Source organism: Danio aesculapii, chromosome 16, assembly GCF_903798145.1.
Source record: "Danio aesculapii chromosome 16, fDanAes4.1, whole genome shotgun sequence".
Taxonomy (NCBI): domain Eukaryota; kingdom Metazoa; phylum Chordata; class Actinopteri; order Cypriniformes; family Danionidae; genus Danio; species Danio aesculapii.
The window spans coordinates 47793658-47820293 of record NC_079450.1 but is presented as its reverse complement, the minus strand read 5'-3'; the positions used below and the strand labels follow the sequence as shown (position 1 = coordinate 47820293).

The 26636-nt window shown below is 36.8% G+C and overlaps 1 protein-coding gene across 1 annotated transcript; it reads right to left on the bottom strand.

Moving 5' to 3' along the window:
- Positions 1-1812: 1812 nt before the first annotated feature.
- On the bottom strand, positions 1813-19223 carry stmn2a (stathmin 2a). Its single transcript, XM_056475869.1, has 5 exons — positions 19037-19223; positions 14124-14219; positions 10566-10741; positions 8376-8567; positions 1813-3273 (listed from the first exon to the last, which is right to left on the bottom strand). The coding sequence occupies exons 1-5, from the start codon at positions 19053-19055 to the stop codon at positions 3214-3216; spliced, it is 543 nt and encodes a 180-aa protein (XP_056331844.1). The 5' UTR covers positions 19056-19223; the 3' UTR covers positions 1813-3213.
- Between the last annotated feature and the right edge of the window lie 7413 nt (positions 19224-26636).

Genomic DNA, 26636 nt, shown 5'->3' with positions numbered 1-26636 from the left:
TTTTTGTTGGAAGGATCTCGGGCTTCCAAATCAAAAAATGTTCAATAAAAAAAGATATGGATGAATTTTAACTCTCTCTTCATGGAAGATATGCAGAAGTAGTTGAACGAATTTAGGGAGGAAATCAACCAGAAATGTAAACATTTTTCAGGCAATGTACAAGCTGATTGAAACAGAAAAACGCATAACTGATATTGAGGAAAGGAACATAGCGGCTGGTGATGCTCTTTTCAGAGTGTTAGAGTCAGAGTGAGTTGCAAACAAAGTTAACTGAATTAGAAGCTTGTTCAAGGTAATACGTCCATATGTACCAAATTCCGGGGAGATCCGAAGGAAGCAACTTAATTGAGTTTGTGACGAGGATCATTAAGACAGAGCTCGGCCTGCCGTTAACAAACTTGGGGATCAGTATACAAGTTTGTGAAGTTTATTTATAAACTAATTTCCTGAGGATCACGTGGTTATGATTGACCGCTGCTGTTCCCACCTTAGCTAACGCATGATTCACCAATTGGATGATTCCTAACTCATTATAAATAACCAGTTCCTTACCTCAGTCATCTTCGGCTTGAAGAATCTCCCCTTTCACCCGTACTCCTCCTTTCTTTTCCTCAATAAGGCAGCAATGTCCCAGTGGTTAGCACTGTTGCCTCGAAGCAAGAACGTCACTGGTTCAAGTCTCAAAAAGGTCAGCCAACGTTTTCTGTGCAGAGTTTACACATTCTCCCCGTGCTCACGTGGGTTTCCCCTGGGTTCTCTGGTTTTCTTCCACAGTCCAAAAACATGCGACATAGGTGAATTGACCAAACCAAATTAGCACCATAGACGAGCTCTTAATCACCAGTATATTTATCTGTAACAATCCCTTTGTCGTTAGCCATAAATAGCAGGGGAGTTCTCGAGTCCTACTTGAGCTCGAACTCCCCTCTCACCCTGCAAATGGGAGGGAGCCCCAGTCTTGAGGATTTTATGAGCTCCTGGGAGAGCATGCCAAACACACTTTATAATCAATCATCAGCTAAGTGTGAACTCTAAAAATTAAATGTATCTCTTTAAACACAGAATAATATTCGTTCCTATCTTTGTTTTCATTTATGTTAAAGGGCACCTATGATAAAAATCAGCTTTTGTAAGCAGTTTGGACAGAACTGTGTGTAGCTATAGTGTGTCCACTGTCATATTGGAGTGATAGAAACACAAGTCTCTTTTTTTAAAATTTCCCAATGTTAAAATAGGAGCCAAATCCCAGTGATTTTGAGGCCCACCGCTACATGACGTATAGGAGTGCCATTTTCCCTGCCCACCGAATTGATTGACAGGTGCCAAGTTTCTATAATAACATGTATACATATGTCCAGAGAACATTATTTGCAAAGAAACTGAGATTAAAATATTTGTTAAAACTCTCTGTAATAAAAAACCGAGCATGTTTGTAATACAGTAAAATCACTATGTAATTCTTAAATGCTATAATCACCACTGCATGGTGTCAGTAAACGTGCATATATGTGTGTATGTATGTGTGTGTGTACTGCAAACAGCAAAATAAACTCCACCACTAATACATCAAATAAACTTACATGGTATTTTTGACTAATGAGCTGTATTTCAGCTTCATCCGAGTCTGTCTCTGTCACTGACTGCTGTTTATCTGACAAAACCAGGGCTTAATTTGTTCCGGAACACGCCGGATCTGGAACCTCTAAATTCTGATCCGGCACCTCATTTTACAACTCTAAATACACCTCTGTCTGTCCCTTTTCTCGAGTATAATTATAAAATAAAAAGCAAACATCAGTTTTTTTTACCATGTTCACAGAACCCCAAACCTTTATTTTCACCAAAGTTTGCACACACAGAAATGAGAGGGGGGAAAGACAATTTTGGCAGCTGAAGACACTTCAAGCATATTTATAGAGAAGACAGTGATCTGAAAAGAATTCAACATAAAACCATAATCATTCAGTGCATATTCAGCATCTTCCCATCGCTTCACTTCCAGAGATAAAGGTCACAAATGCTCAGTCAGCCTAACAGGGACACACACGCACACATTCACTCCAGTCTCATCCAAATGAAGCAAATAGAAAATAGTCACACGTCAAAGGCTGTAGTTGGGAGTTTATGAGGATACATTCAGCTGGTAAAGATGTTACCTATTTTATCAAGCCAGACAGATGTCAGAACATTCAGCTCCTTTAATTACACCACTGCTGTACTAATGAAGATGAAGTGGACTCCTGCTAGATGACAAACATCAGCCTTGAGTGCCGAAGGCCTGAATCAATGAGTGGGTCACCAAAAGAGCAACAGGGTCGGAACTGGCTGATATTTTTTTATTCTTTTGCAGTTTAACGCAGGCCATGTCAAGCTGTCTATCCGAAGGGTCCAAAAAGGGTGCAGCGTTTCCAATCATCAGCCAACAAAAGAGCAAGTTTGCAGATGTCGACATGCAGATTTCAAGAGGGTGATATTTCATTTCACAGAGCAAAGAAACGAAAATGCAGAAGGTTACAAATGAGACACTATTTTAATCTGTTTCAGTACTCATATCTCAAGCTAGTTCAGGAAAAGGTGGCTGCGCTTTCGATCATGCTGTATATAAACTTAAGTGCACTATATATTCATGAGTCTTGGGGTATGTTTGCTTTTTAGAATGTAGATCTGTGGGGCCTGAGCACTGATGCTTTTTTTTTTGCATTCTTCACAATTACACCAAACTTCACATCATTTAACACCGCAAACGTAAGCGAGCAGCTTACTCACAACACCGAAAAACCTTTCACGTGATCAAACCAGACGTGCCTGAACCTGACAAAAACAGAATTCCAATAAAAGAAATAACGCAATGCATCCTGTAGATTTGATACATTTGATTTGTTATCATTCAATCAGATAGATAGATAGATAGATAGATAGATAGATAGATAGATAGATAGATAGATAGATAGATAGATAGATAGATAGATAGATAGATAGATAGATAGATAGATAGATAGATAGATAGATAGATAGATAGATAGATAAAAAAAGATGTATTTACAAAATAATACTTGTGTCTTCCCATTACTCTATGAAATCAAGCAAGACCATTCAAACAGTATAGGACTGTGATACTAGTTGTTTTGACTGGTTGTGTGTGTGAGTGTGTGTATGTGAGCAGAATAGGATGGAGGTCGGCTGATGAAGGGTATGAAGAGGAGGAGGAGAGCTTCACTCTACTATCTGTTCCCTCAGCTCCTTGTTCCTGCGGACGATTGCAGCATGCCGCTCCTAATAGAGTAAAAACAGACACATTTTTATTTTCCATGATTATTAACTCATCAAAAATAAATATGAATACTCTCACTGGCCACTTTTCAATAGATAATTGATAAAGAAACTTGCGTGACTGATAAAATTAAGCATAGAACGGGCACAATAATAAAATTAGTTGTTAAAGGGTTAGTTCACTCAAAAATGAAAATTCTGTTATTAATAATGCACCTTTGTGTCATTCAAATTCCCTGAGACTGCCGTTCGTCTTCAGAACACAGATTAAGATATTTAGTCGTTCTGACATTCGGTGTGAATTCAGTGGTCCAACTGTAATCTTACGAAGCTTCGTGAGCACTTTTGAGTGGTAAAACAACTGTTTAAATGACGTTACATTACAGCCAGCAGTACATCATTTTGTACTGCTGACTGTACAAGTCATTTTTACTTTACGTTATGTTTTTTTTTCTTTTTTTTGGGATGCACAAAAGTGTTCTTGGAGCTTCATATGATTAGTTGAACCACTGAAGTCACATGATGTTGTTGATTTCCTGGTTTCTAAATATTTCACAACCAAGGATGTGTTTCCCAAACAACGACGTAACTCGCTGTACGACGTAACTATGATAGTACAATGCATCGTTTGGGAAAAGAACGATGTAGTGACGAGTGTTTCCCAAAACCCGTAGCACATATAGAGCCTATGTTTGCTTTACTAATATTATTGAGAAGTTGAACATTACATATTCTATTCTAAAACACATTACTTACAAAAGCTAACAGGTATTCTAATATCATATAAATCATATAAATAAATAATGAGGCTATTTATTATAAAATGAAATGTAATATTTATTATTTATTAGAAATAAAAAAATCATACTTTAATAATAATACTCATGATGATGATGATTATGATGATAATTATTATTATTATTGAAGATTATATTGTTTATTTATTTATTTTTTGAAAAGTCTACTTTTACAATTTGACACATGTAAACCACTGCAGAAATGTTCTAACCAACAGGCCCATGTCATATACAGTACAGATACTTAATAAATAAAGAATTATCATACGCTATTTGTTTTCACAAGCTTTAGAGACATAACATAAATTCCGCTTTTAAATAATAGGGCACCTATAGCTTTTGCCGTGAGGCTGTGTTCAAAATGACATCAATGTTTTCAAAGTGCACTGCGAAGGGAGCACAATTGTAAACATGAAGATCGCTAAAACTGAACTGTAAAAATAGTTTGAAATCAAATTACACCTAAGAGAGATAACTTTAATGCTTTTTTATACTTAATAATTCCAACTTTGAATGTTAGAATGTTCTAAAAGAATAGGGCATAGGGGGGGATAAGTGGCAATAGAACACAGCCAGGAACTATGTTTCAAACTACACCTCCAGAGGTGTAGTTGCGAGTGCCAAGTTTGCGACGCAGTTTGCGAATGTTCGTTGGAGCGACGAATTTGGGAAATGGCAAATCAACAAACTATGTTTCTAACAACGGAACTTGCAACCTTAGTTGGCTAACGATGGTTTTGGGAAACGCACCCCAGGACTTGGCATGAACTTTTTTGATCACCAGCCACTCTGGCTAGAAGTTTTTTTCAACATTACTAGCCAGTCGCCATTTTTACTAGCCACAATTTTGTTGTAGGGAAAATATATTTCATATGCATAAATTTGACTTTGGCATTGTTATGTGTGGCGTTCACTCCTGCCCATAACTATTGTTTTCAATTGATCTTGTTTGTCTTTTTTTCCCTTTTCAGTTTTCTATTGGTTGATTTAAAACGGATGGAAGCGGACTTCTCACAATCCCTCATTCTTCCACGCCACCACAGTTTTTGACGACTTTATTGTTGTGTTCTCCTTATACTTTCCTTTTGATATTTGTTTGGAGAGGGGAGTTTCAAACTGCTTTAAGTTTGTTTGTTTATTTATTATGTTGTTGGGCTCCCCATCACTTGTCATTTTGGATTGTTTTGCTGGTTATGTTAATAAATTATTTAGTTGGAGCACTTTGGCCGTTGTTTATTTATGTTACATTGTCTTTGGATCACAAGTCATATTTAAATTAGGGACCATAACAGGCATGATAAAAAAAATTACTTAATTAACATTTTATGTTATATCCACAAGCCTTCTCATTCCTTTCACTTTTTTGTGTGTTTTACATTTTAAAAATAACTAATTTCATGTATCTAAACCTATGCACAGTAGTCTGTCTTGGCTAAAGGTCCCAGACCACCAGTTAACTATACATAAATGGGAAGTTGATTTCCTATTAAAGCAATGTTATTGTAAAGGATGATAATTAAACCATAAATAAAAAATCCTGTAAGCAAAAGAAAGCGGGTGAAAAGCATACCGTGTGTGATGATGAAAAGATGATCACATGCACACGGTTAAAGTTAGGCCTGTTAATAATCTGTTCAAAGAATGATAAAAAGCAGCAACTGCTTACAAAAAGACATTTTTTTAAGAATCTTAAAAAGCTCTTGAGAACAGCAGGACTGTGAGTGCAATTTTGTCTAGTCTATTTTTGAAAGAGGACTGATCGCACAAGTTGTGTTTGCAGGTACGTTTGCTTCACGCAAGGAAACAGGAGCGCGCAAGCTTTATAAACTCTCGTGCACATCACATTAGCCATGCGTGCGATACTAAAGCCCTCGTCAGTGAGCGAAGGAAACGCACATCACGTGACCACACACACACATACTCTGGCATGCACTGCAGCGATGAGAGCTGTGCACATCAGACTGCTCATCAAGGATCTAACCTTACTATATTTGTTAAATGTGATATTTAATTCATCTTGTCTCTATCTAACGAAATATTCCCCGACTTTGATATTTTGAATCTATTACTTGTTCTCAGGTAATGTGTTTTGCCTAAGCGCAAAGATAAATTAATATATGAATTAATGTAACCACGTACACTGATTCTGGACATTTGACTGATTGCTTGCCTTTATTTCCTATAATGTATAAACTTATTATTAAAACTGATATTCAGCAAAAGAGAGGGTATGTTTCATTTTTTCAATAAAAATGAAAGGAGGCAGTAATGTTATAGGCTCCGTTTTGTTATAAATATGCATACAGTGAAAATGATTTTGGAGCATCAGAGAGCTCTCGGATTTTTTCTAAAATATCTTAAATTGTGTTACAAAGATGAACAAAGCTCTTTAGGGTATAGAATGACGTGAGGCTGAGTAATTAATAAAATATTTTTTTATTTAGGGGTGAACTAAACCTTTAATACTACTGCCACAAGGAGAAACTGGTTTCATATTAGAAGAAAGGCTCACTGTGGCTTTTCCTATCGCAGCAAATTCGATTTTTCTTTTTAATACTCAGCACAAGTTTATCAGAAAGTGACAATGTACAGTGCATCTGGAAAGTATTCATAGCGCTTCACTTTTGCTATATATTTTTGTTACATCCTTATTCTAAAATGGATTCAATTCAATTCAACATTCTACACACAATACCCCATAATAACAATGTGAAAAAAGTTCAAATTTATTACAAATAAAAAGCCTGAAAAAAATCACATGTACATGAGTATCCACAGCCTTTGATCAATACTTTGTTGATGCACCTTTGGCAGCAATTACAGCCTCAAGTCTTTTTGAATATGATGCCACAAGCTTGGAACACCTGTGTTTTGGAATTTTGGCCCATTCCTCTTCGCAGTACCTCTCAAGCTCTATCAGGTTGGAGGGAAACGACAGTGTACAGCCATTTACAGATCTCTCCAGAGATGTTCAATAAGATTTAGGTCTGGGCTCTTGCTCGGCCACTCAAGGACATTCACCGAGTTGTTGTGAAGCCCCTACATTGATATTTTGGCAGTGTGCTTTGGGTCATTGTCCTGCTGAAGATGAACTGTCACCCCTAGTCCTCTAGTTCCTGCTGTTGAAAAACATCCCCACAGCATGATGCTGCCACAACTATGCTTCACTGTAGAAATGGTATTAGCCTGGTGATGAGCGTTGCCTGGTTTTCTCCAAACGTAACGCCTGGCATTCACTCCTAAGAGTTCAATTTTAGTCTCATCAGACCAGAGGATTTTGTTTCTTATGGTCTGAGAGTCCTTCAGATGTCTTTTGGCAAATTCCAGCCGGGGAGTGGCTTCCTTCTGGCCACTCTAACATACAGACCTGATTGGAGGTTCTCCTCTCTCCACAGAAGAATGCTGGAGCTCAGACAGAGTGACCATCGGGTTATTGATCACCTCTCTGACTAAGGCCCTTCTCCCCGATCACTCAGCTTAGATGGCCGGCCAGCTCTAGGAAGAGTCCTGATGGTTTTAATCATCTTCCACTTACAGATGATACAGGCCACTGTGCTCATGGGAACTTTCAGAGCAGCAGAAATTTTTCTGTAACCTTCCCCAACCTTGTGCCTCAAGACAATCCCGTCTCAGACATCTACAGACAATTCCTTTGTCTTCATGCTTGGTTTGTGCTTTGACATGCAATGTCAACCCTGGGACCTTATTCTTTTCAGGTTTTTTATTTTTAATAAATCTGCAACAATTTAAAAAAATCTTTTTTCACATTGTCATTATGGGGTATTGTGTGTAGAGTTTCGAGGAAATAAATTAATTGAATCCATTTTGGAATAAGGCTGTAACAAAAAAAATTGGAAAAAGTGAAGCGCTATGAATACTTTCCGGATGCACTGTAGTTATCTTTGACAAACTAGATCAGTGTTTCTCAACAATGTTCCTGGAGGACCACCAACACTGTATGTTTTGAATGTCTCCTTTGTCTGTCACTAATGAGCTAATGATCTGAATCAAGTAGGTTTGGTTAAGGTTAAGGAGTTTGGTTAAGGAGAAATGTGCAAATGTGCAGAGCTGGTGCTCCTCCAGGAATGTGGTTGAGAAACACTGCACTAGATGGAAATGGTGCTTTATTCGCAAATGTTTTATGGTATATTCTTTTGCGCATAAAAGTTTAATTGGCATCTTTGGATCCAACACAGCTAATGGCATGAAGACAAATGGAGTCCCAACTCACTACTACTTAGGTGTACCTAATAAAGTGGCCTGTTATTTATATTTTTACCTTGTTTTACCTCAAAGTGTTTTCCTCACCTTCTCATGCAGGCGATCTATCATGGCTGCCAGGTGGGCCTCACGGTTTTCCTTGTTCTGCTCCATCTTCAGAATGAGCTTTTCTTCCGCCATCTTGCTGAAGTTGCTGTTCTCCTCCATGGCTTTGAACAGCACATCCCTCTCGTGCTCACGTTTCTCAGCCAGAGCTCTGAGCACCTGAGCTTCCTGGGACTGTTGAACATATATGTCAATATATACATGAGCCTCCAACTGTTAAGGCACAGAAGTGCATGCATTTGCAGAGAGGTAAAAGGTACATTTACACGGACAATATTCTGATATAGACATAATTACGAAAACACTATGATTAAGAATCTACCATGTCAACAAAGATTTTTAATTAACATAATCCAGCTAAATTTATAGTCGAATGTAAAAACTAATTAATTATAAGGATAGTTCATACAAAAATGAAAATTCTGTCAAATTCTGTTTGAGTTTCTTCTGTCGAACACAAAGACAGATATTCTAAAGAATGCTAAAATCAAAAACAAAAAAGATTTCCATAGTATTTTTTTGTTTCTACTATGAATGTCAATAGCTGCTTTTCCCCCAAAACTCTTTGGAATGTCTTGTTTTGTGTTCAACAGAAGAAAGAATTGAATAAGAGTTTAGAACTACTTGACTATGAGTGAATGATGAGGAAATTTTCTATTAGTTTCTATTTGTCACATTATGGCAGTGCAGTATAGACATACATATACACCTTATTCACACCATTTAGGACACATTTTCTGACAGATTAAACACAAGGCAGTGGTCAACAATTTGAAGGTATACAAAAGAGCTTCTTTGACCTAGAATTTGTATCCGAAACATTTATAAAATTTTAAAAAATGAAACGCGAACTATATGTAATACCGTACCAAGACAAACTGTTGATACATGATCTGGAGAAAGTGTAATGTAAAGGCGTGTGCCATTAACTGCACCATGTATAACATGTAAAACAAGAAGAATAAAAGAATGTTCTAAAAAAAACGTATAAACCACTTAAGCAAAGTTGTCTTTTTCAAAATAAAATAAATAATTATATTATTGACATTCATGTAAGTATACCGAATAGCCACGTTTCCATTCAATATTGCATAAAACAATGCGAGCTGGGCAAAAATTAATCATACCCAAAATAATAGTTTGTTACATAATATAAGTGGTGTGTACTGTGTATTTTTATTATGTATATATAAATACACACATGCATGCATATATTTGAGAAAATGTTTATTTATATTTAGATAGAAAATGTGTGTATATGTTAAAAATTTACAAATTGAAATATATATGTAGCAAAACTGTTTTGTGTAATTTTGTTTTTATGTATGCGTGTGAATCACACACACACACACACACACACACACACGCACGCACGCACGCACGCACGCACGCACGCACGCACGCACACACACATACACATATATATAAAATAAATATTAAATATATGTAACACATACACACACATATATATTATTATTATAATTAATCTGTGGTGAGCACCAAAAATGCATATTGGGAACCCCAAGATGTGCCTAAAATTTTAAAATGTGCATAAAAAATGTATGCACACAACTAAGTGGAACAAACTTTAATTATTTACGAAAAAATGTGCATAAACTTTGATTGAAACACATTTGCTGAATAAATTCCAGCATACACATCAAAAAAACATGTTATATTGTTCTAACAGATCCTGTGATATCAAAAATGGGCATGATGAAACACCATAATGGACGAATCAGCAGACAGACCACATTGCACAATAATTGAAATGCTGATTTGGTCATTCTAAATGTTTATGCCATATTAGATATTGCATTTAATTTTAATTAAAAAAGTTTCATTTGCATCTTTGGATGGAAACATAGATATTTATTCACTGATTAAAAGGATAGTTCAGCCAAAAATTTAAATTCTGTCATCATTTACCACGTTTAAACATAAAAGGAAAATATTCAGAAGAATTTTGGAAAAAAACAGCCATTGACATCCATAATATAATATAATGTTAATATTTCCTTAACATTCTTTGAAATATCTTGTTTTGTGTTATAGGAGAAAGGAATTCTTACAAGCTTAGAACCACCAGAGTGTAATCAAATGGTGAGGAATTTTAAATTTTTCAGGGTGAACGATCTCTTTAAATGTACATTTGTCTGTGTTTGCACTAACCCTCCTGCGGTCCTCAGCCGCCTCCAGCTTCTTCTGGATGTCATCCAGTGACATGTCCCTCTTCTTTGGAGGAGAGGTGATGCTGTGGGCTGCGTCTGACACCGGTGAAGGGGGCTTCAAGATCACCTCAAAGGCCTGACCTGAGGCCCTTTTATTTATGGGTTTTACTTCCATATCTGCAAGACCATGATTAGTCAATGACATTACTTAATAAAACTGATTCAGTGAATGCATGTTAGGTAAATATCTATAATATGTCTGACACTGAATGTCTTAGGTGTAATTAGTAAATAGTCTTTGTAATTAAATCTTTTTAAAACTAGTTTTAAAATTAAAAGTTTTGGTAACACTTTATTTTGATGGTTCGTTTGTTGAATTAAAGTTACATTGCATCTACATGCCAACAAATTCTCATTAGATTATAAGTAGACTGTCAGGTTGGGGTTAGGGTTAGTGTCAATTGACATGTACTTGCAAAGTTTCTTATAGTCAGTTAAATGTCTGTTGAAGGAGCAGTATCAACAGATACTAGTCTACTAATACTCATGGTACTAATGGACCATCAAAATAAAGTGTTATCAAAGTTTTTGTAATTAAAGTTAATCATTGAAAAAAGTAAAGGATTACTCTTCATTTTTAGGTCATTTCATTTTAGTTACTTTAAGCTGCCGTCACACTAGAGTTTGTGTGTGCAAAATTCTGTGGTAAAGCGCTGCGAAATGGGCCGGGATTAAACAAGATGATTAGACATTAAAAAAAGCAGGCGATTGGTCCATATATTTTTTTTGTCCAGAGAGGTCATGTTTTGATTCTCGATTGGTCTCACGCAGTCCAGTGATGCGATTTCACAGGTCAAAGTTCACCAAGCTTGAACTTTCCAATGCAGCGATCTCTGAAACTTGATGCACGACCTAGCGTTTCCGGTCTGACGCATTTGCATGTTTATGAATGGAAGTCTATGGGGAGAAAAGTCCAGTGTGACCGCAGCTTAAGTGAAGTTTATTTATAAACTAATTTCGAGAGGATCACATGCTTATGATTGCTTGCAGCTGGCTCCGCATTATCTAATTTATGATTCACCAATCAGACTTCGTTTTAAAGAATCCCCCCTTCCACCCCTACTCCTCCTCCTTTCCTAGATGGGTGGCACGGGGGCCCAGTGGTTAGCACTGTTGTCTCACAGCAAGAACATCTTTGATTCTAGTCATTACCAAGCCAGCTCACGTTTCTGTGCTGCATGAAATTGGTAAAATCTGATATTGCAAAATGTTATTTTTCTGCGATAAATATTGCAATATGAGGACAGATGGTTTGAATAACTCTATTTGACGGTTTTCTGAGGAGTCTGACAGTATTCAGGTACAGATATTAAATAATTACATTGGAAAGTTATTACATTGCTCAGTCACAGGCCTTAAAAACAAAATTAAATGATACATTTTCAGTCTATTATGGTTAAACTCAGCAGAGACTCTGCAAATCATGTGTTGTGTAGCTGCACATCTTGCGATGTGATATTGTGGAGGAACGCATTGCAATATCAATGCTAAAACAATATATTGTCCAGCCTTACTTAAAACTGTGTGTGCACTTGCCTTAAATACTGGAACATATTTAACAGTTCTGAATAAATATATTAATTTTTTTAAGTTATACAAATATACTTTTCAGAATAATTCTATTATACATTTACATTTGTCAGACAAATGCTTAAAACAATGAAAAATGACTAAGAATTTAGTCAATGTATATACAGTTGAAGTCAGAATTATTAGCCCCCCTGAATTATTAGCCACCCTATTTATTTATTTCCCCTTATTTCTGTTTAATGGAGAGAAGATTTTTTTCAACACATTTCTAAACATAATAGTTAATAAACCATTTCTAATAACTGATTTATTTTATCTTTACCATGATGACAGTAAATAATATTTTACTAGATATTTTTCAAGACACGTCTGTACAGCTTAAAGTGACATTTAAAAGCTTAACTAGGTTAATTAGGTTAACTAGGCAGGTAAGGGTAATAAGGTAAGTTATTGTATAACGATGGTTTGTTCTGTAGACAACCAAAAAAATATAGCTTAAAGGGACTAATAATTTTGACTATAAAATGTTTTAAAAAAAAATAAAACTTAGCTTTTATATTTCTAGCTGAAATAAAACAAATAAGACTTTCTCCAGAAGAAAAAATATCATCAGACATACTGTGAAAATGTCCTTGCTCTGTTTTTAAAACAGAAACTGTATTTAAAAAAATAAATAAATAAAAGGGGAGCTAATAATTCTGACTTCAACTGTATATGGTGTGAAAAATATGACAGAAATGCTTTGAAACATTACATGCGTTTGTACATATTTTGTTTACCTTTTCTTTTTTTTTGCAGATATTGTTATATGTTTGTTATTAAAATGTTTAATTTTCATGTTTTTTTATAAAGTTAAAAGACTGTTTTTCATTTAAGTCAAACTTGAGTAAATTCTAATTCAATTCTGAGCTAAGTCAATTCTGAAATAGTAACCGTTATTATGTTATTTTACATAACTTTTTTATGATTAATTAGCAAATAAATATTTTTAGTAATAGTAAAAATGTAAAAGCCAACATTGAATATAATACATAAATATCAATAAATATAAACAAATCAAATTATGATGTATAACAATAAAAAGTCACATTTTAACTATTTAAATCACAGATCACATTATTGTGGCTTAGTATAATTACCATTTCATAATTTGCCTTTTCATAATCTGACATTTCGTTGTACATTGGATTTTGTCATAACTGCTTTTTTATTTCAGTTCCAGCGTTTTTGTTATGACTTAATTATGAATAATTATCTCATAACAATTTCAGAACAACTTTTTGTCATAATTGTGATACACCAAAGCATAATTTGTGGCTAATGGGCTTCCACTATTAATTTATAGATCACTGAATTGAAACATAATAAAGACCATAATTAATTAAGATTCTAATCAACATTTGCTGTAAAGATGAAGTAAAAATTATTAGCCCTCCTGTGAATTTATTTCCCATTTCCCAAAATGATGTTTAACAGAGCAAAGAAATAAAAGATAAAAGTCTTCAATTTCAGCTAGAATAAAAACAATAATTTTTTAAAAACTATTTTAAGGTTAATATTGTTAGCCCCCTTTAAGCTAATTTTTTTTGATAGTCTACAAAACAAACGATCGCTATACAAAAACTTGCCCAATTACCCTAACCTGCCTAGATAACCTAATTAACCTAGTTAAATGTCACTTTAAGCTGTATAGAAGTGTCTTGAAAAATATCTAGTCAAATATTATTCACTGTCATCATGGCAAAGATAAAATAAATCAGTTATTACAAATGAGTGATTAAAACTATTATGTTTAGAAATGTGTTGAACAAATCTCTTCGTTAAACAGACATTAGGGGAAAAATAAACAGGGGGGCTAACAATTCTGACTTCAACTGTATATACACACCACATTATATTCCTCACAGTTACAACACAGCATTACATTCGGTGTATGTTAACAAGAATACTACATTGTTCTCCCACTTACCTTCAAACTCACAGACAATGTTGTTGCGTGTCTGTGGGCTGAAGCAGGAGCAAATGAGCGAGAGCATGGACAGCTCCTTCATCTTCTCCTTGTATGCTGAAACAACACATAATTGGCCCCCAGTTAGTCATACAGCGCACACACTTCCACCACTCCAGCACAAATGCTGAAGTTTACAGGCCAGAAGATATTGGCCAGTCTCCACAGCTCTTCAGAGGATATAACATTCCCCATGCTTCACTTTCTACCCCTCATACATGAGTGTCTGTCTCTATGGTGCTTCAACTGAATGACTACATTAGCTCTTTTCCAAAGGGAGCGATTGTCATTAACCAGTCAGAATAGGTTCAGTGAAAAAAAAAAAAGTTGTTTAAATAGTCCGTGTGAAATCAAAACCTACAATGTTTGTTTTGCTAGCGCAGGTTCTTATTCTTTAGATGAATGATTAATACTTGCAAGCTAATCCACTAAAGAAAAAAACGGTTTGTTTTGGTAATCTTCGATCAAAGTCTGACAATTTGCTTCTTCATTTGGAGTGGTGGTCCTTCTCTGTTGACATCACTTTGATGGCTTCAGCCACAATATTCGTAACCATGCCCCTCTTACTGTTATTTTGCTATTAGGGAATTATGTGCAAAAAGAAAGCCCCGCCCCTACTCAATGTTCAGTTTCAGTCAGAAGTACATCAACATCCTAAAATAAAACTCTCAGTAACTTCTGGTTTATGTGGAAAACAAGTACAGCAAAATGGGACATTTCTAAACACAAATGGTTGTTTGTAGGCATTGATCATTCCATGAACCTTCAAACATGCAAATTACATTTCCATTGCTTAGATGGTTATTTACAGTTTAAAAAATTATGTTTTACACACATAGTCAAAATGTTTCGGTCCTTTCAAAGGATTTTAGGGAGCTACCAATGGTTATTCTATGATATCGCATCAAAACCTGCTTTTGAAGCCTTTATTTTTAAGAGTGTCATTAAAACAATTTGGTTTGGCAGTTTTTACTTGGAAACTGATACACATTAATATAAAACTGGTAGTTGTTCTCATTACCGTATGTATTTGTGGCTCATCTTTAATACAGTTACGTAATATACAGTCAAGCACAATATTATTCATACTCCTGGCAAATTCTGACTTAAAAGTATTTGTTCAAATGTAAATAAAATGATGCCTCTAGTATATCTTCTTATTATCTTTTGGGAGAAGTCTGTCTTACTTCCAGTCAAAAACAAAAAGTTGTTTATTTGATTAAAAGTTATTTTAAAACAGAATCTGCCAGGGATATGAATAATTTCTGGCTTGACAGTATATCTTTGAGCACAGAAATGTAGTTCATGAGCAAAAGTTAATTCCCTTGGTCTGTGTGTCAAATTATTATGCACCAGACCTAGGATATTAAAACCAATGATCTTATTCACTATAGTATAGTATAGTATAGTATAGTATAGTATAGTATAGTATAGTATAGTATAGTATAGTATAGTATAGTATAGTATAGAGTATAGTATAACTGAAGATGTTCTTTAATCTCCTTTGTACATTGCTCCAGGGGGCATGTTAAAGAAAGATTCTAACTTTAAAATATTATCCTATCCGTTTGGTAACTGTGGTAATTTCAGTAATTCACTTAGGACAACATTTCTTACAGATATTGCTTATCTTTTCTTAACTAGTATGGTGATATTATTATAAAAATATACATAAACTACACCTAACTTGACAAAAAAAAGCAGTTGTCCAAAATAGAATTTTTATAATTTATAAAATAAACGCTTATAATTGGTTTAATAATTGGTTTACATTTATTAATGAAGAAAATTAAGAAGGTTAATGGCAGAAAGACTCTTCAAGGACCCTGAAGATGTTTTAAATTTTGATAACAAAACATTTCAGTAATTACAGTCTCCAGGGCATTATGATATTACAGTTGCCACAAGAACTGCAAGCAGCATTACAAGTACCATCAACATTACCAGTTATAGTGCAAGTGAACAATGACTTGATGTCTTTCTTTCGCTCGTTTTGTTTATTCATTTTGTTAAGGTTATTTCATTAGCAGCTTATACAGTGTTGGTTGCTTGGTAACAAACCTGAGAGTGGACTGTTGGCATAATTAAAGATTTCCTATCTAGATATAGGATACAATCTTGCAGGACAGGATCAAGTCAAAGTCCGTGTGAACCGGAAGTTGCTAAGGCTTTTATTTCAGTACGAAGATGTACTTCCAACTGTAACAGAATATTGAGTAGCGGGCGGGGCTTTCTTTTTACACATATTTCCCTTGCAGCACACTAACAGTAAGAAGGGCGTGGTTAAAAATATATTGGCTAAAGCTGTCAAACTGATGTCAACAGTGAAGAACCACCACTCCAAATGCAAAAGGAAATGGACAGACTTTGATTGAAGAATAACAATAAAAAAGTTTGTGTGTTGATTAACTTACGGATTAATTAATTAAAATCAATATGCACTAGCAAAATAAACATTGCACATTTTTAATTCAAACAAACTTTGAGATATATTTCTGTAAAAACTAATTTATGTTTCTTTCTTTAATATGCCTGAGATTAGTGAAACTAATAGACAAAGCAAAAACATATGGCTATACAGTATGTACTAAGACTGCACTTACACTTTGAGGAACAACTGCTCAAAACTAAAAAATAAAATTTTGGATGTCTATGAAAGACCAAACTCTTGATTTTAATGTGAAGGACTTGTTTAAACAACAAAAAAAGTGACTTTTCAAGTGGTTCAGGAGAGTCTCTCTTCAGTTCTATGGCATATGAAATGAATGCATAATAAACCTAAAAGGACATCCATGATAATCCTAAAACTACCTTTCTGTAGTGTAACGTCAATTTAAGATCCAAAAAAGAAAAAAAGCAGTTTTTTCTTCAGTGGATTAACTTGCATGTATTAACCGTTCATCTAATGAATGACAATGTGTGCTAACAAAATAAACATTGTAGGTTTTGATTTCACATGGACTATTTAAATTAATATATATATATATATATATATATATATATATATATATATATATATATATATATATATATATATATATATATATGTATATAAACTCACTGACTTAGAAAAACTTAAGGATAATTAAATTGTTAGTAAATTTAAATTTTTTTACTTTTGGGTAAACGATCCATCTAAAAATGAGACTTTGTTTGCTCATTAAAGGGCTATTTAACCCAACTAAAATTCTGTCATCACTTACCCACCTTTGACATGTCACAAACTTTAAATAAATTTTTTTAAGTAGAAAATTGTTTAATGTAAAAACACACTCAAAAAACTAAAGTAGTCTTCTTCACAGAGAAAATGAATGCATAACACATACGAGACCAATAAAACCAATTTGAATTCAACAAAGCAAATCCCTAAAAAACATTACCCTTAAAAAAACCTTACATATCTGGAGAGGCTTGTCTGCATTTAGACAAATGGAGCTTGCAGACTCATGAAAAATGCAGGAGGTTCACTAATGACACTTGCCATTTCCTGCCCTCCGTAGCGTTTTACAGATTACAAGCACATCCTACAGCCCATTAGCTGGAGAATTACAGTGAGAACATTGTACAGAGTAGAGTAGAACGCACTAAACAAATAGAGAAAAATTATGTAAATATAAAAGTCACCATTGACTTATTAGAATCAAGGATGACACATAAATTCCATACTTTCGATTTGCAGACCAGAAGCAGGAGCAATTTAATTTCTGGATGACACACTGGTGTCCACATATAGTTTCTCTCAACACTGCAAAGACCACCATGTGCAGCATCCTGCTGCTGCAGGGCTGGCCGCTCTCCCAGTCTGCATCCACTCGGCCTCCAGCAACTTCCAAGCTTTTCTTATCAATATCAACAACCAGGCCCACCGGCCAGGAGCCTCACAAAACAGTAAAACCTGAAAGAAAAGCTCTGATTGATTGAGTAAGGTGACTTTTATGGTTCAGTAATTTTGCTTTACTAGGATCCTGAAAAAACAATAATAATAAAAAATAACATTCTGTAAAATCCACCTATATGCTCATAGGTCTACACCGACAATATATTTCACAGCAGAAATGTAGTAATGTGTTTATGTTATATAATAATTAAAAAAACTCAAAATCAGAGCTATGCTAATGTTTTATTATTGTTGTTGTATTAAAACAATGCATCTGCAATGCATGAATTGGTTAGGCCTCTGTGCGATGTGCCAAACCAGCAATATGATATAGCTTCCGAATGCACAAAAAAAGGGTAATTAACAGCAAAATGGAGTATGAATGAAATCTGTCACCTATTATCTCCTACACTTCATCTATTAAACAAGAACCATGACAACATAACCAAAAAAGCGGCTTGAATTTTCATAAGTACTCCACATTATGGCTGGATAGCTTGGAGTTCTTGAGACAAATGCGGGATATGGAGGTATTTGTGGGATTTTTATGGCTATATTGTCTGACCGGTGCTTCTTGGGTGCGGTCTTTCTGCATTATGATGTGAGGCAGCAGGAGCAGGTGCGCCATCGACAATAATCTTACATACATGCCACTATTTTTGATTGACACCTTTACGCAGTTTGTTCGAATTCTTAATGCGAATTATGTCTAGTACGTGACGGATATTAATGAGAATCGCACCTTTTAGAATCTCGTCGATAATGTGAACGTACGTAAACTACAGTCGCATTTGCTTACACGGAAAATATGGACAAATTAAGCTATACGTGATACAGTATAATGCACATGATGATAGAACATTATATATCATATAGTCAATGCGCATCGCAGAGTTTGGTGTGGCAGGCTATAACGCGCTCGGTGGAGCTTTCCATAGACTCGCGTATTTACAAACGCAACAATGAGATAAGATGACTAGAAATACGCAGCACGTACCAATAGCTGTCTTGGCCATGGTGTCGTTTCTTGAATCCGTAATAATTTCCACAGCGGTCGTGGTTTGTGCCAGTGGCTTGAGAGCGGATGATGCTTAAGGCACTGAGTCAGCAGAGCACAATGAGGAGCGCGGAGGGATGTGAGGAATGGGAGCGGCTGACTTATGATCCAGTCCGCGCAACAGCAGATTGGCCACCGGCAGCACTTCACTTCACTGACGTGTGTGTGTTTGGAAGGAGGAAAAAAAAATCTGGCCTGCATCTAATCGAGCGCGAGCTGCTGGACACCTATCGCAATCCGCCTCATGTGTGGGCTCATAAAGGGCATCTATGATGATATTGCATTATATTAGTAACAGCACATTGAATTTTGTACAAATTAGGTAGCCTGCAAAAATAGAGCTATTTTCTTTCTTTTTAACAGATACATTAAGGATGTAGCTAACCTTCTGTAACGCTGATCACCATCTTTAAAAAGGTCAAACTACATGTATAAATACCAAGAGGTCATGCTCTGTTTTAATCATTTTCCGCAATAGTATAGTTTTAATAAGTAACAAAAGGTTGGTGTTATATGCAACCCTTATTTGATTGGATATTTTCTAGGTCATTTTCTTGGTGCTACTTAATATAAAAAAGGACCATTACACATGTAGATTCTTAAAAAGTTTGTTGTTTTACCCCAACTTTGAGTAAAATATGGACAACTAGGACTGGAATTATTAAAAATATAACTTTTTATTATAAATAAAATTATTATTATTATTATTATTATTGTTACGGTTGTTGTTTTTATACAATAAAAACAAATAAATAACAGAAATCAATCCTAAATTTAACTGGAAAACAATGTAAAGACAAAACTGAAGTGATATGCTAAGATCACTTGAGAAATCTTTTGAATGATTATTAATTTTGACAATTCTATAAAATACGAAAAAAAAGTTTTATAGAATTATCTGTTCATCTTAGACTCGACTCAAGGCCGAGAATTGATGTAGTATTACTTCTCTGACTCTTTATCTCTATTTTCTGCTTCACGGCATGCTTAGTCAAAATAAGATCATCATCATATTATATAAACTTCAGTTTTGTAAACTAGCAAAACTCGGTGCCCACCGACACCTCATGTCATAAAGTTTTGAGCATGAGCGGTGAGTGTTTTATCAGCGTACATGTAGACAACTGGAATTCACACTGGGATAAGGAGCAGCGTGTGTGAGGCGTGCGAGAATAGTTTGCTGTGCGCATGCGTCAGTTTGCTTGCACTAGTGTTGTTTTTGTTGCACATATATATACAAATATATATGAATGGCCCCTAACGTCTTTATTCTGGGATTGGCGTACCACTCTTGGGATTGATACACTTGCATAAAAGAAATCGGAACTCATCTCAAAGCATACTGAGGCACTTACGATTTTTATGGGGGCACGTTTTTGTCTTTTTCTTTCTTTTGCACCGTCTCCCGTGCCGCCCCCAGCAAGATACCGCCCTGGGCGATCACCCATATTGCCCATGCCTAAATCCGCCACTGGTCCTACACCTTCAACAGAATATTAAAATACATGGAAATGAATTTGGACCACCTAATTTGGACCACCCCAGAAAAGCGCAAAAAAATTTATGAACAAATTATTTAATAATTTAACTATTGCTATCAGGATGTGAACAGATTTTTGGCCACTATCTAAAAAAATGTTTCTGAAGGCAGTAAAAAAGGGTCACCTTTTGACAAGAGTGCTGTGATGCGTTTAACAGTTATCGGCATCTTAAATCCTTGAAAGTTTTTAATATTTTAATTTTTTTAAGCATAAACATGTATATGTATTTATGTATGTATTATATCAACTTTGCATCAAATAACAAAAAACTAATTTCCACTTGTGTGAGGCATTTGAAATGCAGCATATATGGAACAGCACAGTAAATTTAACATTGTTCTCTCTTCTGGCTACCATTATCAGTCTTACACAATTTTTTTCTTTTTTTCTAAAAGTCTTGATAACACCTGTGTGGAGTTTTTATTATTATTATTTAAGCAAATAGGATTGTAAAATATATAATAAATATTCTCTCCCATTCACTGCACTCTTAAGTTTACCCAACTATGACAACTTCCACCACTGAGAAATTCGGAAATGTGAAGAGTGTCCATTGCACCTTTAAGTTTGGGATGATTCTTAAGACCTTAACCAAGCATGATAACTATAGATAACAATAAAGATAGAGCTTAAAAACCATTCTGAATGTAAAACAGCAGCAGAGTTCAGTCCACTATAAAAAATAAAGATATGGAGAAACAATGTTGTTTCTTTTAATTAGATTTTTTTTCTCTTAGATTTACAGGTCATATGCGCTACTAGCACACTGAGAACATCTGTTACAAGGGGGTATTGCCAAATTAAAAATATAAAATAAAATTTAACAGACTTTTATCGTTCATCGGTGTGGATGCAAATGTATTTATCTAATATTAATATTTAGATTTATATTTAGCTGCTGTGCTTGGGGATAGTGTTTATTGGTCTTTACACTATAAAAATGCTGGGTTAATATAACCCAACATTGGGTGAAAATGGTCAAACCCAACATTGGGTTAATATTTCAATTAAATTTAAATGACACTTTTTAAACAATGTTTAGGATTGTAGGACACATCATTGGGTTATAACAACCCAGCATTTTTAGAGTGTATATTTTAGTTTTTATTCAAACTTAGATTTCTTTGTTGTGTGAAACCAGGTGGTCAAACTTGGGAGCGTCAAAGACCTCTGATATTTCAATGCAATGAGAACTGTGTAAAAAAAATAATAAATAAAAACTTGCTTAACTCTATTTTACGATGATCTGTGTTGTGGCAGTAGTGTAGTCTGTCAGATGTGGTTCAAGTGAAACATGTTCTGCTAATTGAGTATCTGTGGTTAGATAAGATGCTAAAATGCGGTGTCATTGTTCTAATGTTATTTTTGTCAAGGAAGAACAAAGTTTCCAGACTGGTCAGTGGTTATACTGTGCTCACAGCATGCTCTTCAATAGCACGCACAACAGACATAACATAATAATTTAGTGTTCTATGAAAAAAGGTCTATAGGTATCTTTATCAAAATGCCACAACCAGCAGAATTGGTTGGTGCATATGCATGTGTGCCTAAGAGCAAGTGCACACAAACCATGTGATAACACTCCCAAAACCATATTGCCTAGAGAAAAATAGGTTGCTTCAGCCACTTCTTGACCTTTCTGTTTCTCTGACTTTTTTTTAAATAAAGCAAACAGCAGAGCGATATCTTGTGCAATAGAAATAGCATTTTCCTAGGCAGGGAAAATGCACTATAGGGGGATTAGTATGTGGAAAATATATCGAGCCCGATCTCATGAGGAAAGTAACTATTTTATGTATAGTCAGAGAAGTGACTAATTTGTATGAATTTATATACTTTATTTTGTTCCTTTGTGAATTCTCAGTGACAAATGGCCACAAGTATACAGTGATGTCAACAGGTTTTCAGCCAATTAATTAATGAGAATTCATTGGTTCGATTCAATCACTGCAAACTATTGTGCATGAGAAAGTTTTCATCTGACTCTTCTGTTACTGTGTCATTGTTCAGAGACATGGGTCATCAATGCTCCTTTAACAGTGGCAACACAAAAGTGCAAGCAGAGCTTGCATGTGGTTGGCTTAAGCCTTATTCACACTACAATCGACTTGCAGCGGCAAAGCGACAAGCAACCGTTCATTTCAATAGAGAGTGAGCGACTTCCGGCGACCTCCGTCTATGCGAGCAACAGCGACCGCTGGTGACGAGGTGGGCGTGTCGAGCGTTTAGTAAGTAAGAATCCTTTAACTTTATGCAAATGAAGAACAACTTCCTTGAGCAACAGCCAATAGGAGCATTAGTACAGCTCAAGTGATCATCTCTCAGCTCGCGTAGAGGCCGGTTGTATTCGTGCTGTATATACCTAAACAGACCTGACTTTGCAGCAGGTCGCCAGCCAGAGCAACAGGCAGCAACAAAGTCGCTGCTAGTCTGAATGAGGCATTACTGTGCCTTACTAACACTCAAGGAAAACTTGTAAGAAACATTTTTTTGCCCAAACGTTTGTTGAATGTGGGAATGGTGTAGTCTTCCTTTAAAAAAAAAAAATCTGATTCCAGTTTGTGTTGAATTTACTGTTTCCACAAATTGGTGTATGCTTACATTTTGTTTATTCGTTTGACTACTTAAGATATTAATCACGTGCTCGTTTGAGTACAAAGTTTTAAACTGATAACACAGTGGACCAGCACTATCATTTAGAGGTCTGCATTCCCACGGCTGTACCGTGGGAGCCAAGGGACCTGTCCAGTTTTCTTGCGGCGTGGGAATACATTTCCAAATAAAGAGCGGTAGCGGTAGGGAACTCTGGTGTAATTTGAACGGGAGTGGGTGGTCTAACAATATAGCGCCGTCCACCCGTCTTCAGCAAGGCAATTGCTGTCCTGGCAAAAGATGCAATCAAGTCGGTCCCTCCAGCCGAGATGAAGAGCAAGTTTTACAGCCTGTATTTCATCATGGCCTAAAAGAGTGGTGGGTTACAACCAAACATAGATCTGCACATTCAGAAACTGCACAAGATGCCGTTCAGTATTTTAACGCAGATGTGCTTCCTCCAGTGCATCCATCTTCAGGATTGGTTTGCAGCTATAAACCTGAAGGACATGTATTTTCTTGTCTTCATTCTTTCATGCCATTCTCCGGTTTGTGTTCGAAGGTCGAGCATTGCAGTAAAAGGTCCTTAATTCAAAAGGAAAAAAGTGGTTCCACTAAAACTTTTTCAGAGGCTCCTGGGGCATATGACATATCCAGCTGCTCTCACACTGCTCGGATTGCTTCATATGAAACCACTTCAGCATTGGTTCACAAACGAATCTCCAGATGAGCATGGTGCATTGGCATGCACCGGGTGACCATCACACTGCTGTGTGGCTGAACCCTCAGTCCTTGGACAGACCATGCTTTTCTATGGACCGTTTTGCCCTCAGAACAAGTGTTGTCATCATGACAGATGATGGGGCCGTGAGCATGCAGCTGCTGGTTAGTGGATCGGATCCCAGTTGCATAGGTAAATCAATTGCCTGGAGCTGTTCGCAGTGTTTTTCGCTCTCTTCTGGTTCCAACCAGTGCTGGAGCAGCAACTAGTGCTGGTCAGGATGAACAGCATGTTGATGGTGGGGTATATCTACTGTATGGGCAGTACAGAGCTGATTCATGTCTCTGCTCGCTCGCCATCTGCTCCTTTGAAGTCACATGTGGCTGAAATCACTGCATGCAGTTCACATCCCAAACAAGCTCAACGTGCAGTTGATACAATCTCACGGCCGCTTTCGGAGACTCCATCCCAGCCAGTGTGGTGTGCACCTCACCGAGAATTCCCCAGAAAATGCCAGATTAGTGTTGTGTTATCCTTCCTTCAGGATAAACTGGAGTGCAGGCTGTCACGCTGCACACTGAAGGTTTACGTTGCTGCCATCTTCACTGCAACGTCACAGCAGCATGCTAGAGAGTCTGCAGAGAGATTTGTTCGAGCCATTCGACTCCGTATCCTTTTGTCCATGAAGTAATTTCCTCAGGAGGGGAACTTCAATGCTATGTGGAAACTTACACTATGGGGATTTCGTCAGAAGTCAATCATCTGAAAGAGTAATAAAATGGGCCTTGTCGGCGCAATAGCCTAGTGGTTAGCGCGTCGACATATGGTGCAGTAGCACGTCAGGGTGTCCCGAGTTTAAATCCTGGCTTGAGGACTTTTCCCTCACACTCTCAGCCCCCTCTCAGGACCCTGGGAGGAAGGTGAGAATGGGACCCCACCACTCCCTGGTTGAGCCCTCCCACTCCATGCTGCCTCATCACTTGTGCATCAATGATGGTGCCTATGATTTACGCAAGCTCTGCCAGCCTTGTTAACGCTAGCCAGCCCGTCGCAATGGCTCATTCGCACGATCAGACTCAGCTACGCGATTCCGTTCGCCAAACGCTAGCACCGCTTCAGCTCGCAGGCATCCGCATACTGAATTATCTCGTTGGCTGGCTGATTTTAGCTCAATCAATTGATCAATTGATTATGCACAGAGAACGGGTGCTCTAGTACCTCCACCTGTTGGGGTTTCTGGTCAACCGAGAAAAAGCAAAAAAATCTCTTTTCTCGGGTTGGAGCTGGACTCGATCACCATGATGGTACAGCTCTACAAAGAGCGCGCCGAGCTGATGCTGACCTGTCTGGGGGAGTTGGACAGAAAAACTGTGGCCGCTCTGAAATTATTTCAGAGGCTCCTGGGGCATATGGCATCCGCAGCCGCTGTCACGCCACTCTGATTGCTCCATATGAGACCACTTCAGCACTGGCTTCGCAAGCGGGTCCCCAGACGTGCATGGCACACAGACACACAGCGAGTGACTGTCACTCTGCGGTGTCGCCGCGCCCTCAGTCTCTGCGTTTCTACAGGTCGGAATGCCTCTAGAACAAGTGTGCAAGCATGTCGTTGTCTTGACGGATGCTTCCAAAACAGAGGTTGGCCAACTGGGAAGTTGATGCCATCGCCCTCGTTTATGAGTACCAGACTGAGCCATGTCCCCCGTGAGTGACACCTAACACATTTGCGAGATTCTATTATCTTTGAGTGAAGCTGGTTTCCAAATACCAATCATGCGCAAACTAATCTTAGTGTCCATACGTGCATTATTCTGCTCTGCTTGGCGAATTCCCCATCTGGTGAACCCTAGAGAGTTCCTCCAAGTGCCCCAGCACCCAATCCCATGATCCCCATTGGCAATCCCACATGCGTCATTCAGCCACGGAGTGTTTCCCCTTCTCAAGCGGATGAATGTCTTTCCTACCCTCTAACCAGCTTATCTTATGGTTATTGTTTATCAGTGATGTTCCAAACTAGGACACACATCTCCATTCCCTCTTTCAGGTAACGTGGGTTATGCGCGTAACCAGGACAATCTGCTGTCTTGTCAGTCTAACAGAATTATAGACCTGTAAAATCTTTGGTTTGTTAAGCATGCTCTCAAAGTAGCAAAAACTTTTTAAAAAGGACAAACCGTGATGACACAAGCTCTAAATGTTACAAGCAACTTTAAACTTCCACCAGCACAATGGAGGACCTGCCTCTACATGCATGGCACTTGAAAGTCTGCTGTTTTTTTTTTTCATCATTTAGGCACTCTGAAAGCTCCTACCAAAACAGAAACAGGTTGTGCAGCAAAACAAGAGGTTTCTGGGGTACATAAACAGGACAATTTTAAAAACGTCTCTTGGTGCAAAAAATACTTTGCGTGATCATACTGTCACGGTAGGGATGCCTCCATGACCTATTGACAGAAAAAGCCTTAAGGTGAGAAACTAATATGGAGATGCTCGCTCATTTAAGGCAAATCCAGAAAGAGCTTGTGAAGGGACAGATTTAGGACTTGTTGATTGACCCTAACCCATCACCTTTTTTGACATGATGGAGCCTCCTCTCAGCTGGAGGAACATGATCTATCACATCACATGCATCACCATGAGAACCATGATTTCTACAAGCAAAACAGAGGCTTTCACACCTCTCACT

What these genes read in the sequence shown, in the direction of transcription:
- stmn2a (XM_056475869.1), bottom strand. An exon ending in CGGCTGAGGACCGCAGGAGG is followed by an intron (nt 8,568 to 10,565) that starts GTTAGTGCAAAC and finishes TATGTTCAACAG; the next exon opens with TCCCAGGAAGCTCAGGTGCT. An exon ending in TAGATCGCCTGCATGAGAAG is followed by an intron (nt 3,274 to 8,375) that starts GTGAGGAAAACA and finishes TTACTCTATTAG; the next exon opens with GAGCGGCATGCTGCAATCGT.